This window comes from Convolutriloba macropyga, chromosome 13 (genome assembly GCF_964194025.1).
Source record: "Convolutriloba macropyga chromosome 13, txConMacr16.3, whole genome shotgun sequence".
In the NCBI taxonomy this organism is placed as follows: Eukaryota; Metazoa; Xenacoelomorpha; order Acoela; family Convolutidae; genus Convolutriloba; species Convolutriloba macropyga.
In genome coordinates, this window is record NC_134480.1 from 16,078,062 (window position 1) to 16,090,413 (window position 12,352).

The window sequence follows — 12,352 nt, forward strand, 5'->3', positions numbered from 1 at the left end:
TAAAAGACCAAAATATATCGCGGAATCATTTCGATCAAAGGCATCAAAGCTACTCTGCGTATCTAAGTCAAAAAGAGGATTGCAAATAATACATTAATTCAACCCGATACGGGTATCAACTAATTTAAGAGATATACTTCTCTACAAAAGATGAGAAGTTTTCTGCAACAGAATAATTTCCATAATTAAAATGTTCATTTGTTAAATAATCAGCATCCGATGGTCGAAATTTTCCCGTTCTGACTAAAACACCATGACCAACACCTGCTTTCAAAGCTCCGCCAATATCGTCTTTAACATCGTCGCCAATCATCACGCATTCTGATAGTTTAACACCCAAAATTTCGGCAGCTTGGTCGAAAAAACTCTGCGAAGGTTTCCCGATTACGGTTGCTTTTTTGCCAGTTCCAAATTCCAGCGCCTCAACAAACGGACCAGGTCCCAAAGCCAGACCCTCCGACGTTTCGTGGTATCTTCCTTTGTTCATTGCAATCAATTCGGCACCTTCGGTATTCAAAATTTTGAAAGCATAGTTCATATTCTCGTAGGTGAACAACTTAGGGGCAAGGCCGACCAGAACACGTTTTTGTGAGCCATCTTTGCAATCGTTAATCAGATTTTTGGGCAATTCACTTAAAGACGACTCTGTAACTAGAGGATAAATTGTATTATCATTATTCTTCTCAAGATAATTATTTGCAGCTGTAAGTGACGTGAAAATATGATTGATGTTCACAGTTTCTTCATCGAATCCAACCCGCTTCAAACGTTCTAGAATCTTCTGACAGGATTCCTTGCTGGTATTTGAGACAAATAGGTACGGGATTTTGTTCGATTTCAGGAGTCTTACAGCTTCGACTGCAGAATGCGTGGGTGCATCTTCAATGTGAACAGTTCCACTGAGGTCAATAAGAAATGCTTGAAAGTTCCTCATTGTAAGAGCACACATTAAACCATTTCGCTCGTCTTAAACACATTAAAGTGATATCAGATATGAAACACAAACGTTAGTTCAGAGAGGATATCGATCAAGATAGCAGTGAATGAAAGTTGTATATACTTTGATAATTTTGGTATATTTGGTATTTTGTTAAAAATTGAAGCTTGGCCAATATTGCTTCATGAGTTAATTAATTATTCTGACACCATAGGGAGGGAGGAGGTACATGTTATGTTCACGTGGACTTCTTAAGCAATCAATTTCCACCAACCAATATAATTATCGTACAAAGTTGCAACAGGTACCATTAGGAAGCCAACAGTCTGTAGCGTATTTCAATTTGGGTCCATAATTAGCCAAAAAGGTCTAACAGCCTTAAAATACTCCATCAATGAAAACTTACGCAAAACTTGTTGCATTGAAAAGCAAGTGATATTTAGAGTCTTGTAAAGTTGACCACTTTGGGCGCCAAAACAGTTGTATTGGCAAGGCAATTTTTAAAAAAATTTAACAAAAACTTAAGACAAATTTTAAATACAAAATGGTTTCAATAAGCACATTAAGCGTAGCTTATCCCAATTGGAGGATGTACAAATCTTCAAATGTTCAAAGGAATTACCTGGATTTGATTAAAAATTAATTCGGTCAAATTTTACTTACTGCGGCTCCAATTTTAAAATTTACTTACTGCGGCAATTCTTTTTAAGCAAAAGCTGTTTCAATTTTTTTTTTTCAATCTCATAGCTGAAGAAATTGATGTTAAGCTTCCAGGCTTCATCGAGTTTCTTATTCTGAAAACATTAACCAGCTCAGACTTATTAAAAGATTTAGCAGTTTCACAAGTTTCAGCAAGTTTCTGAAGACGAAAAAATATATGCATTTGAGCACCTCTTAATTCAAAATTTTGCCCCAAAATTTGTTCAATACTAATTTCTAAGAAATCGTTTCTCGCATCTTCAAAGACGAAATAAAATTAAAATGTTACATTAATACTGACCAATTTTTCAAACTAATCATTCTTATGACACATCGGATATAATTGACAAAAAGCTGATCAGAAATAAAGGTTTATAAAAAAGAGAAACTAAAATGCCCCTTGAAAATAATTACTGTGTTTCTGTTCAGAACGCAAAATTTTAGACAATAAAAACAACACTCAGAAGATATTTGTTTTAATGAACTTTCGTTCTTATTGTTCAACCTTTTTGCCACCAGGGCAACCACATTTTAACTGAGTCACTACAATATTAAAACAAATGTTGTTTATAACAAAAGTTTATGGGCACGAATTACTTGCTTGAAAGCATGTGAAAACATTGGACAAAGTAATCAAAACTTCTACGAGGAATGATCAATTTCTAGATAAAGTCTTCTAACAAAATTTGGTTGTTTATCAATAAAGTTTTCTTTCTGACCTCACTTTTCTTGATCAGCATAAAATGAAACTGAATAATAGCAATAATTTTGTCATTGTGCTTTAAAGAAGCAGTTTTGGAGCCAACTCAAATTTTATTGTTTAACTTACAGTAACAAACTAATAAAAACAAACATAACCGATTAAAATAGGGCAAATTATTTTCATACGACTGGCGAGCAGTTGGCTCCGCCATTAGGTAGCTGCGTTTTTGATTTTAAAAAAGTCAAGGGGTTAGACGACAAATCGGTCAAGCGAAAAATTGTGTAAAAAGACCGCAGATTTATTATAAATGCTACAAACTTGGATTGAGAGCAATTAATAATTGGGGGATATAAGAAGTACGTTTTCGGCGATCCAATTGTTTATCCTCGGTGTATTCCACTCAGAGGAGAAGGAATCAAGGAAAATATGTAATGTGTCTTTACAGCAAAGAACTCCAGAATCGTTTTCAATTTAATTGTACGTTTTGTCTATACAGCAATTCCAATACAAAATATGAACATTCAAAAAACATTTCATCATTCACACAAGAAGTAGACACCGGAGGACTGTAGTTATTCGTATACTTTGGAACTTCAAGAAATGGCAGTCTCTATTTTTTTACATAAGGATAATCTTTGTTTTTTTTTCCCTCAAAAGTTTATATTAATAGCTTATACATGGCACAAAATCAACGATTAGTTCGATATTCGGATTAAGCTTAATGCCGTATCGGACGAATCGCCGAGAAGGAGGATTCACTATGGGGCCGAGATTGATTTTAGCAAATCTAAGACCTAAGAGTACCCGCAGAATTTAAAAGCAGGGCGGCCTGTGCGAGATTGGGTAAAGCGCATAAAGCCACCTCTTAAGATTTTCGCTCTCAAAAAAAATGTTTTACTTGAGAGAAATCAATTCCATCAGCACAGTTTTCATTATCCAAAAAAAATTTGAAGCAGCTACTTTAGAAGATTGTAGAGTAAAAAAACTCCATAGAATTCTTTAAAAGTTTTTGTGCCTTTTAAAGAATTCTATGGAGTTTTTGGTATTGGTTTGATAGTTTAAGGCATCTAAATGAACCTCAAAATTTAGGCTGATTGAAAGTTTTCCATGCACTGATGACGAACTTTACCTCAATGCCGTTTACACCTACCTCGGCATTGTAATCATAATTAGTTCATTCAATCAACAGATCAAATGAGAGATGAAAAATTGATCAATAAGTAAAATAGTAACATTCTGAGCTTGAAGAAACCTACTGGAGGCCAATATCTTTCTTATTTCTTGGAGTCCGAATTTTGAGAACGCAATGTTGAAGCATGTTGAGAACGCAATATTTATTTGAAGCATTAAAATTCTTTATTCAAAGCGGAACAACCTCAGGAGCAACGATAGCGCACTAGACACTTTGGTGGACTTCACATAGACTAAAACTCAACCGAAAAAATCCTTTTTGGATGTAAAGAAAGCGTTTGACACTATTGAACATAGCATTACTTCATAAAAACAAAAACGTATAGGCATTCCAGATCAAGCAGAAACTTGGTCCAATTCCTATCTTGAAACACCTAAACAAGTTTTTGTTAATGGAACAACATCAACTTCAAACAAAATGTGGAGTTGCTCAGAGCTCAACTCAAGGGCCCATTCTTTTTCTAATATAAATTAATGATTTGCCTCAAGGATGTGAACATCTTAATGTTTGCGGACGACACAAATTTAAAAACTAGTGATTGCGAAAAGACTGAAATTGAAACGATCTCCTCAATCTAAGTTTCTGGTTAATGGCAAATAAATTGATTATTAACCATGACGAAAAAATTCAATTTAGCCTCGAACCAACAATTGAGATGGTCTATATATAGACCATCTCAATTGTATATAGATTAGTCAGTCTGTAAATACTTTAGTGTATTTGCGGACACTAATCTACGTTTTCTAGTAACATTCATTTAGTTAAATCCCCGTAAAGAACTTGTTAATTACTATATGAGTAACACAAATTATTCAATGCAAAGTTTTTGTTGATGGCTGTACTAATTACTCGTCAGTGGTAGCAAAGCCAAGTTTACAGAGAGATACTGAGATTAATCTACTCAAACAAGCAAGCAGAGTCGTCTGAGGATCTTTTTGTTTTAAATAACTAACTCTCTGCTTTTGAATTTCGCATATGAGATCTTAAAGCATGTAGTGATATCCTTAAACAAATTACACAGCCAAGATTTTTTAAAATTATTTATCCAAGTGGTCAATATCAAATCGCTGAACTCGAAAGTTTGTTTTTCAATTGTTTTAGAAACCAGCATTCGGAACCAAGCCGTTAAAGGCAATCCATCATATATAGATGCGCGCGATTCTTTGATGCTATTCGATTGAATGAAATTGTCCCAGCTAACATTCACAAATCTGCAGAAAAAAAATCATAAGCAATTCTTATCACTCATTCAGGTTCATATTCTTACTAGACAATAAGCAGTTCGCGAAGAAAGTATTGGTCTCTAATAGAGTGAAGGGTTACAGGTAATCAAATAGTTTGCATAGAACACAGCGAGCTCAGAAACAAAGGGCTAAATAAATTGTTTTTAAAATACTTTTTTTACGACTATGCGACTTTTGTTATATGAATTATGGACCAATTTGAAGTTAATCACTTGATCCCACCTTTCTTTCTTCTCCGTGTTCATTATGAAAGACATTGGCTTTTCTGGAGGAAACAAATTTTTGTTTCAGTCTTTCGGTGGGAAAAAGTACTTCTTAAACTTTCAAATCGGTAACCATGTATTAATAGAGGGGGAGACAAGAAGCAACAGTGCAAGATCAATTGAGAAAACACCGCTTAAAATTCGGAAATTGAGAAATCATTAATGTAGGTGATTTGTACGATTGATAAAAATGCGGTTAAGGTTAAAATGTAAACTAAAATCACAGTAAAAACAGAGTATCAAGGTATAAAATTAGACAACTAGAAAATTATCATGGCCATACTTGAATTTTACGTGCTGATCTTTAAAATGAAACCGTTGAATGATTTGCATGATCAAATTTGAAAACTTACGAGCACAAAAAAGTCATTAATCTTTTTTGCATTAAGAGGCTGTTGTGACAATTCGAACAAAACACATATCACCTGAAACGGAGGGGGAAATTCCATAGTTGGTGAGTTAGTGAACCATCGAATTTTCATAAGAATTTTGCCAATATTCTACTTGGACTGAGAAAGATTTTGCGCCTTTACGCTTTAGTTTGCAATTTTGAAAGAAACATGACACGCTATTTGAGAATGGGAGTTTCTATTTTTTTCCCTTAATGCTTGAAAATTCAAGAATGAAGGTACTTTAATTTGGTTGATGATAATCATGATTGAATCGAAGTGAATTTGTTTATCAGCAACAGTAAAAGCTCAATATAAAATTATACCGCCTGGATGGAAAACCCAAATATCTTTAAAGCTAATCTGTTGAGTTTCCTGCAGTGATGACGCAGAAAAAGACTATTGACGATTATATAGAAAAGGACTATAGACGTTTAAAACTCCCATATAGCATTTTTTTAGAGAAAAACTTTTAAATGACATGGTATTATCGACACAATATAAGTCAACAAAGATTTTAATGTATCTCTTTGATTGGAAGATTGATGCTCCGAACAGAGTTATAAGCAATTGCAAGACATCTTTTAAACTATTTTTGACCTTCTCTCAAGAACTAGCTAGGTACAAGCAGTAGTCCCCTCGACTCGAATAGTTCCTGATGTGATGACAGTTTTCTAGAAAGTCTAATACAGAAACGCCACACGGATATTATTTCAAAGTTTTGATCAAACATGCAATTAAAAAGTTCGGTTATGCAAAATTCAGACGTTTTTTATTTTTACTTGGTCATAATGTCACCAATGCTGTCGTATTTCCTATTAAAGAGAATGAATCTAAAAGTTTTGCCTGTAGTAAAAACATTGCCTTCAAATTTGAATTAGGTGCACTTCCACGGATTAATAATCCACAATGAATGTTGTGTATGAGCGTAGGAGTTATATAACAGCAAAACTTTAAAACATTTTGCATGATTTTGAAACCAGGCCTGCAAAATTTGAAAATTTATTTCTCCAAAACTTTGTGTTCTTGAAAATTCAATTTAAGGGCCAATGTACATGCTCATGAGAAGATGCAACAAATTTTACCGATTGATTTTCTAAGGCAGATATAATTCCTGTTTCCATATCTCATCAATGCGCATTTTTGTGGATTTAAAATTAGGCCGTTTTGTTTTACCCAAGTTTTAACGTTCTTAACACGTTCGCCAAATTTCAGTTTCACAAGTTCTTTCTGTTGCATAGATGGTGGTATCATCTGCTGGTAAATCATTTATGAATATTAGAGAGAGCTAAGGACTGAACTTTGTGATTTGCCCATTATCTTTTTTCGAAACTTGATTTTTTGCCTACTAATTAAACGTAATGTAATCAGTTATCAAAAAAACTTTCTAGCAAACTGTTTATTGTGCCTCGAAACCTAATAATTCTAATTTATGTAACAGGAGCCGATTGTTAACTGTAAAGGCTTTTTTGAATTCAAGAAAACAATCTACTCCATAGGTTTCCGCATCTATCACTTTTCTTATAAACTCAATTATCATCCGAATGCCAATGGTAGTTGATTCATTTTGTTCGAAACCAATCTATTTCGCGCAAATCAATTTATAGCTATCTAAGAAAGGTGTCACTTTTTGCCAGAAGATTTTCCGAAACTGAAGAAATTAAATTAAGAGCTCCAAAGTTTTTTTGCATCTTCAGGGTCCCCACTTTGAAAAAAGTTGCTTAATTTTTAGAATATTTGGGTATATGGCCGAACTAAGAGAACCGTTGAAAATCTTGCACAGTAACGGAATGATGATTTTCGCAGAATTTTTTTTAAGAACATCATTGCTGATGCCATCATGACCATAAGAAAATGAATTTGAAACATCTAACCAGTGATTTGAAATCCAGTATAAGTTACGTTGGCATTCGTCTAGCTTAAAAAGGTCAATATTTAAGTCGCCTTATACGTTCTCATTCGTTCTCAATATTTCATCTAACTATTTTCAGAAAACTTCGTTAAACTGCCTGGTGGTGGGTTGTAAAAGACAAATATAACATAGGAACATTTTTCGTCGCCTATATGCACAGCTAGTGCTTCAAGTGCCGGACCGACTTCAATCTTTTGGAAATTTAGCTCGTTTTTAATGAAAAACGCTACACTCCCTCCTCAATTTTCATCTGTTAGTACTAAGAGTTCCCAATAACCATCAATATAAAATAAATCTTTTGGACAGCCAAGTTTCAGTTAGAACATCTTTGTCCGGTACCGTCTCCAGTTGTTGCATAAGAAGCATTAATTGATCATGATGGCAGCGTAATGATTTTATATTGAGATATAAGACGCTATTAGCGAAAAATCTCATCAGCTGTTTGCTTTCTAGGCACTTCTAGTATTAATATAGGAAAATGCAATATTCAAAACTAATTGTGGTGACAATTAGACATAACTACCGTTGCTCACCAACGCCATAGAGTGTTCCCGAATCGTTTTTTTTTTAATTTGGAGACTTATAAAATAGACATTATATAAAACCCTAAATTTTTTCCTCTCCACCATAGATTTCAGTCACTGATTAATTCTTTATAGCCAGGGTTGTCTTGTGATAATCAGAAAAAATGGAAAAGTTTAAGAATAGCATTTCGTTTTCGATCACAACTATGGCTTGATCACAAGATTAAAATAGGTTTCTTATCACGACTATGGGACTTTTGTTATATGAATTACGGGGCCAATTTGTAGTTAATCACTTAATCCCACCTTTCTTTCTTGTCCGTGTTCATTATGAAATACATTGGCTTTTCTGGAGGAAACAATTTTTTGTTTGTCTTTCAGTGGGAAAAAATACTTCTTAAACTTTGAAATCGGTAACCATGTATTAAAAGAGGGGACACAAGAAGCAACAGTGCAAGATCAATTGAGAAAATAGCGCTTAAAACTCGGAAATTGTGAAATCATTATTGTAAGTAATTTGTACGATTGACAAAAATGCGGCTAACGTTAAAATGTTAACTAAAATCGAAGTAAAAATAAAGTATGGTTAGTTTCCTGAAGTGATGACGCAGAAAAAGACGATTGACGATTATACAGAAAAAGACGATTGACGATTATACAGAAAAAGACTGTTGACGTTTAAAACTCCTATATAGCATTTTTTTTCTTAGAGAAAACTTTTAAATGACATGGTATTATCGACACAATATAAGTCAACAAAGATTTTAATGTATCTCTTTGATTGGAAGATTGATGCTCCGAACAGAGTTATAAGCAATTGCAAGACATCTTTTAAACTATTTTTGACCTTCTCTCAAGGACTAGCTAGGTACAAGCAGTAGTCCCCTCGCATAGTTCCTGGTGTGATGACAGTTTTCTAGAAAGTCTAATACAGAAACGCCACACGGATATTATTTCAAAGTTCTGCACAAACATGCAATTAAAAAGTTCGGTTATGCAAAATTCAGACGTTTTTATTTTTACTTGGTCATAATGTCACCAATGCTGTCATATTTCCTTTTTAAGAGAATGAATCTCAAAATTTTGCCTATAGTAAAAACATTGCCTTCAAATTTGATTTAGGTGCACTTCAACGGTTAATAATCCACAATAAATGTTGTGTATGGGCGTAGGAGTTATATAACAGCAAAACTTTTCTAAAAAATTTTGCATGATTTTGAAACCAGGCCTGCAAGTTTTGACAATTTATTTCTCAAGTACTTTGTGTTCTTGAATATTCATTTTAAGGGCCAATGTACATGCTCAAGAGAAGATGCAACAATTTTTACCGATAGATTTTCTAAGGCAGATACAATTCCTTTTTCCATAGCTCATCAATGCAAATTTTTATGGATTTAAAAAAGGCCATTTTGTTTTACCCAAGCTTTAACTTTCTTAACACGCTCGCCGAACTTCAGTTTCAAAAGTTATTTCTGTTGCATAGATGGTGGTATCATCTGCTGGTGAATCATTTATGAATATCAGAGAGCTAAGGACAGAACTTTGTGATTTGCTCATTTTCAGTTTTCGAAATGTGATTTTTTGCCTACTAATTAAACGTAATGTAATCAGTTATCAAAAAAAACTTTCTAGCAAACTGTTTAATGTGCCTCGAAACCCACACGGATATTATTTCAAAGTTTTGATCAAACATGCAATTAAAAAGTTCGGTTATGCAAAATTCAGACGTTTTTTATTTTTACTTGGTCATAATGTCACCAATGCTGTCGTATTTCCTATTAAAGAGAATGAATCTAAAAGTTTTGCCTGTAGTAAAAACATTGCCTTCAAATTTGAATTAGGTGCACTTCCACGGATTAATAATCCACAATGAATGTTGTGTATGGGCGTAGGAGTTATATAACAGCAAAACTTTAAAACATTTTGCATGATTTTGAAACCAGGCCTGCAAAATTTGAAAATTTATTTCTCCAGTACTTTGTGTTCTTGAAAATTCAATTTAAGGGCCAATGTATATGCTCATGAGAAGATGCAACAAAATTTACCGATTGATTTTCTAAGGCAGATATAATTCTTGTTTCCATATCTCATCAATGCGCATTTTTGTGGATTTAAAATTAGGCCGTTTTGTTTTACCCAAGTTTTAACGTTCTTAACACGTTCGCCAAATTTCAGTTTCACAAGTTCTTTCTGTTGCATAGATGGTGGTATCATCTGCTGGTAAATCATTTATGAATATTAGAGAGAGCTAAGGATTGAACTTTGTGATTTGCTCATTATCTTTTTTCGAAACTTGATTTTTTGCCTACTAATTAAACGTAATGTAATCAGTTATCAAAAAAAACTTTCTAGCAAACTGTTTATTGTGCCTCGAAACCTAATAATTTTAATTTATGTAACAGGAGCCGATGGTTAACTGTAAAGGCTTTTTTGAATTCAAGAAAACAATCTACTCCATAGGTTTCCGCATCTATCACTTTTCTTATAAACTCAATTATCATCCGGATGCCAATGGTAGTTGATTCATTTTGTTCGAAACCAATCTATTTCGCGCAAATCAATTTCTAGCTATCTAAGAAAGTTGTCACTTTTTGCCAGAAGATTTTCCGAAACTGAAGAAATTAAATTAAGAGCTCCAAAGTTTTTTGCATCTTCAGGGTACCCACTTTGAAAAAAGTTGCTTAATTTTTAGAATATTTGGGTATACGGCCGAGCTAAGAGAATCATTGAAAATCTTGCTCAGTAACGGAATGCTGATTTTCGCAGAATTTTTTAAGAACATCATTGCTGATGCCATCATGACCATAAGAAAATGAATTTGAAACATCTAACCCGTGATTTGAAATCCAGTATAAGTTACGTTGGAATTCGTCTAGCTTAAAAAGGTCAATATTAAAGTCGCCATATACGTTCTCATTCGTTCTCAATATTTCATCTAACTATTTTCAGAAAACTTCGTTAAACTGCCTGGTGGTGGGTTGTAAAAGACAAATATAACATAGGAACATTTTTCGTCGCCTATATGCACAGCTAGTGCTTTAAGTGCCGGACCGACTTCAATCTTTTGGTAATTTAGGTCGTTTTTAATGAAAAACGCTACACTCCCTCCACAATTTTCATCTGTTAGTACTAAGAGTTCGCAATAACCATCAATATAAAATAAATCTTTTGGACAGCCAAGTTTCAGTTAAAACATCTTTGTCCGGTACCGTCTCCAGTTGTTGCATAAGAAGCATTAATTGATCATGATGGCAGCGTAATGATTTTATATTGAGATATAAGACGCTATTAGGGAAAAATCTCATCACATGTTTGCTTTCTAGGCACTTCTAGTATTAATATAGGAAAAAGCAACGCGCAAACTTAATGGTGGTGACAATTAGGCAAAACTACTGCTGCTCAGCAACGCCGTACTGTGTTCGCGAATCGTTATTCTATTGGGAGACTTTGTAAAAACACCTTGTATAAAACCCACAATTTTTCATCCTCCTCCATAGATTTCAGATACTGATTGCTTCCTTATAGCCAGGAATGTCTTGTGAAAATTAGAAGTAACAGTGTCTATCAGAAGTAACACAATATTCAAAAAGCAGTACTGCCCAGACAAAACTTTACACCAGCTCTAATAACTGAAACAAAACTCGAATGAAGTTAAATTTTTTTCCAGTTCAAATGGAAAAAACGAAGGTCAATACAGGAAAAAATGGAAAAGTTTAAGAATGGCATTTCGTTTTTGATCAAAACTCTATGGCTCGATCACAAGACTAGATTCTTCAGATTAAAAGGTAAATGTGGCATCTCCTAGTGCTAGCAAAAATCAGAGATGTGTGTCGGCTAACACTTCCAACTTCCATAATAGCCGACGAGCAAGTCATACCACTACGAGATGCTATTTAAGGATCAAGTTTTGTGATCAAGCCCCAGAGTCGTGATCAGAAACAAAATGCCATTTTTACTACAATTGTTATGTGAGCTGGATAAAAGTTCAGCTTCAGTTTTTGTACGGGCACGAGCTAGTAATTAGCCAGACTAGCGTAACTCTTTCAGGATTTTGATCGAATTTTTGCAGAAGTTGTTCCAAAAAAAAGTTTTTCTAAGTACCGGGCGAAATTAAATTCTAAATTATATTGTGAAGCTATATAAAAGTCAACTGCGAGGTAGAAACTTACGTGGTAGAAATTAGTTTATCTAGATTTCTGAACTGATTGACCGATCACGATCACTTTGAAACTTGTCATTTCTGTAGGTGTTTTTTTATCTAAATTCATCCTGCAGTTAGATTTTGACCCGCAGTTGGAGGGGTCAAAATCAGATATCAGAATCAAGCGTTCTAAGATGAAATAGAGACCTGATTGGCGTCAGCTTAGATTGCGAACGCAACTCGAACTTCTGAGTTAAATAAGTAAAAACCTTCAGATAAGATCCGCGAAATTTGACCCCATAAAACCAGTGCCCAAGGTCAGTCGAAATCCTCTTAGAGAAACATAAC

General features: G+C 34.1%; 1 protein-coding gene across 1 annotated transcript; it reads right to left on the minus strand.

Annotated features, from left to right (window-relative positions):
* Positions 1–79: 79 nt before the first annotated feature.
* Positions 80–12,243, minus strand: LOC142351586 (haloacid dehalogenase-like hydrolase domain-containing protein 2). The gene is made up of 2 exons (XM_075403705.1): positions 12,033–12,243; positions 80–966 (listed from the first exon to the last, which is right to left on the minus strand). Exon 2 carries the CDS (start codon positions 947–949, stop codon positions 125–127), a length of 825 nt encoding a protein of 274 aa, XP_075259820.1. The 5' UTR covers positions 950–966; positions 12,033–12,243; the 3' UTR covers positions 80–124.
* Between the last annotated feature and the right edge of the window lie 109 nt (positions 12,244–12,352).

Bases quoted from the DNA above. Each gene is read 5' to 3' on its own strand.
- LOC142351586 (XM_075403705.1), bottom strand. From the start codon at position 949: ATGTGTGCTCTTACAATGAGGAACTTTCAAGCATTTCTTATTGACCTC.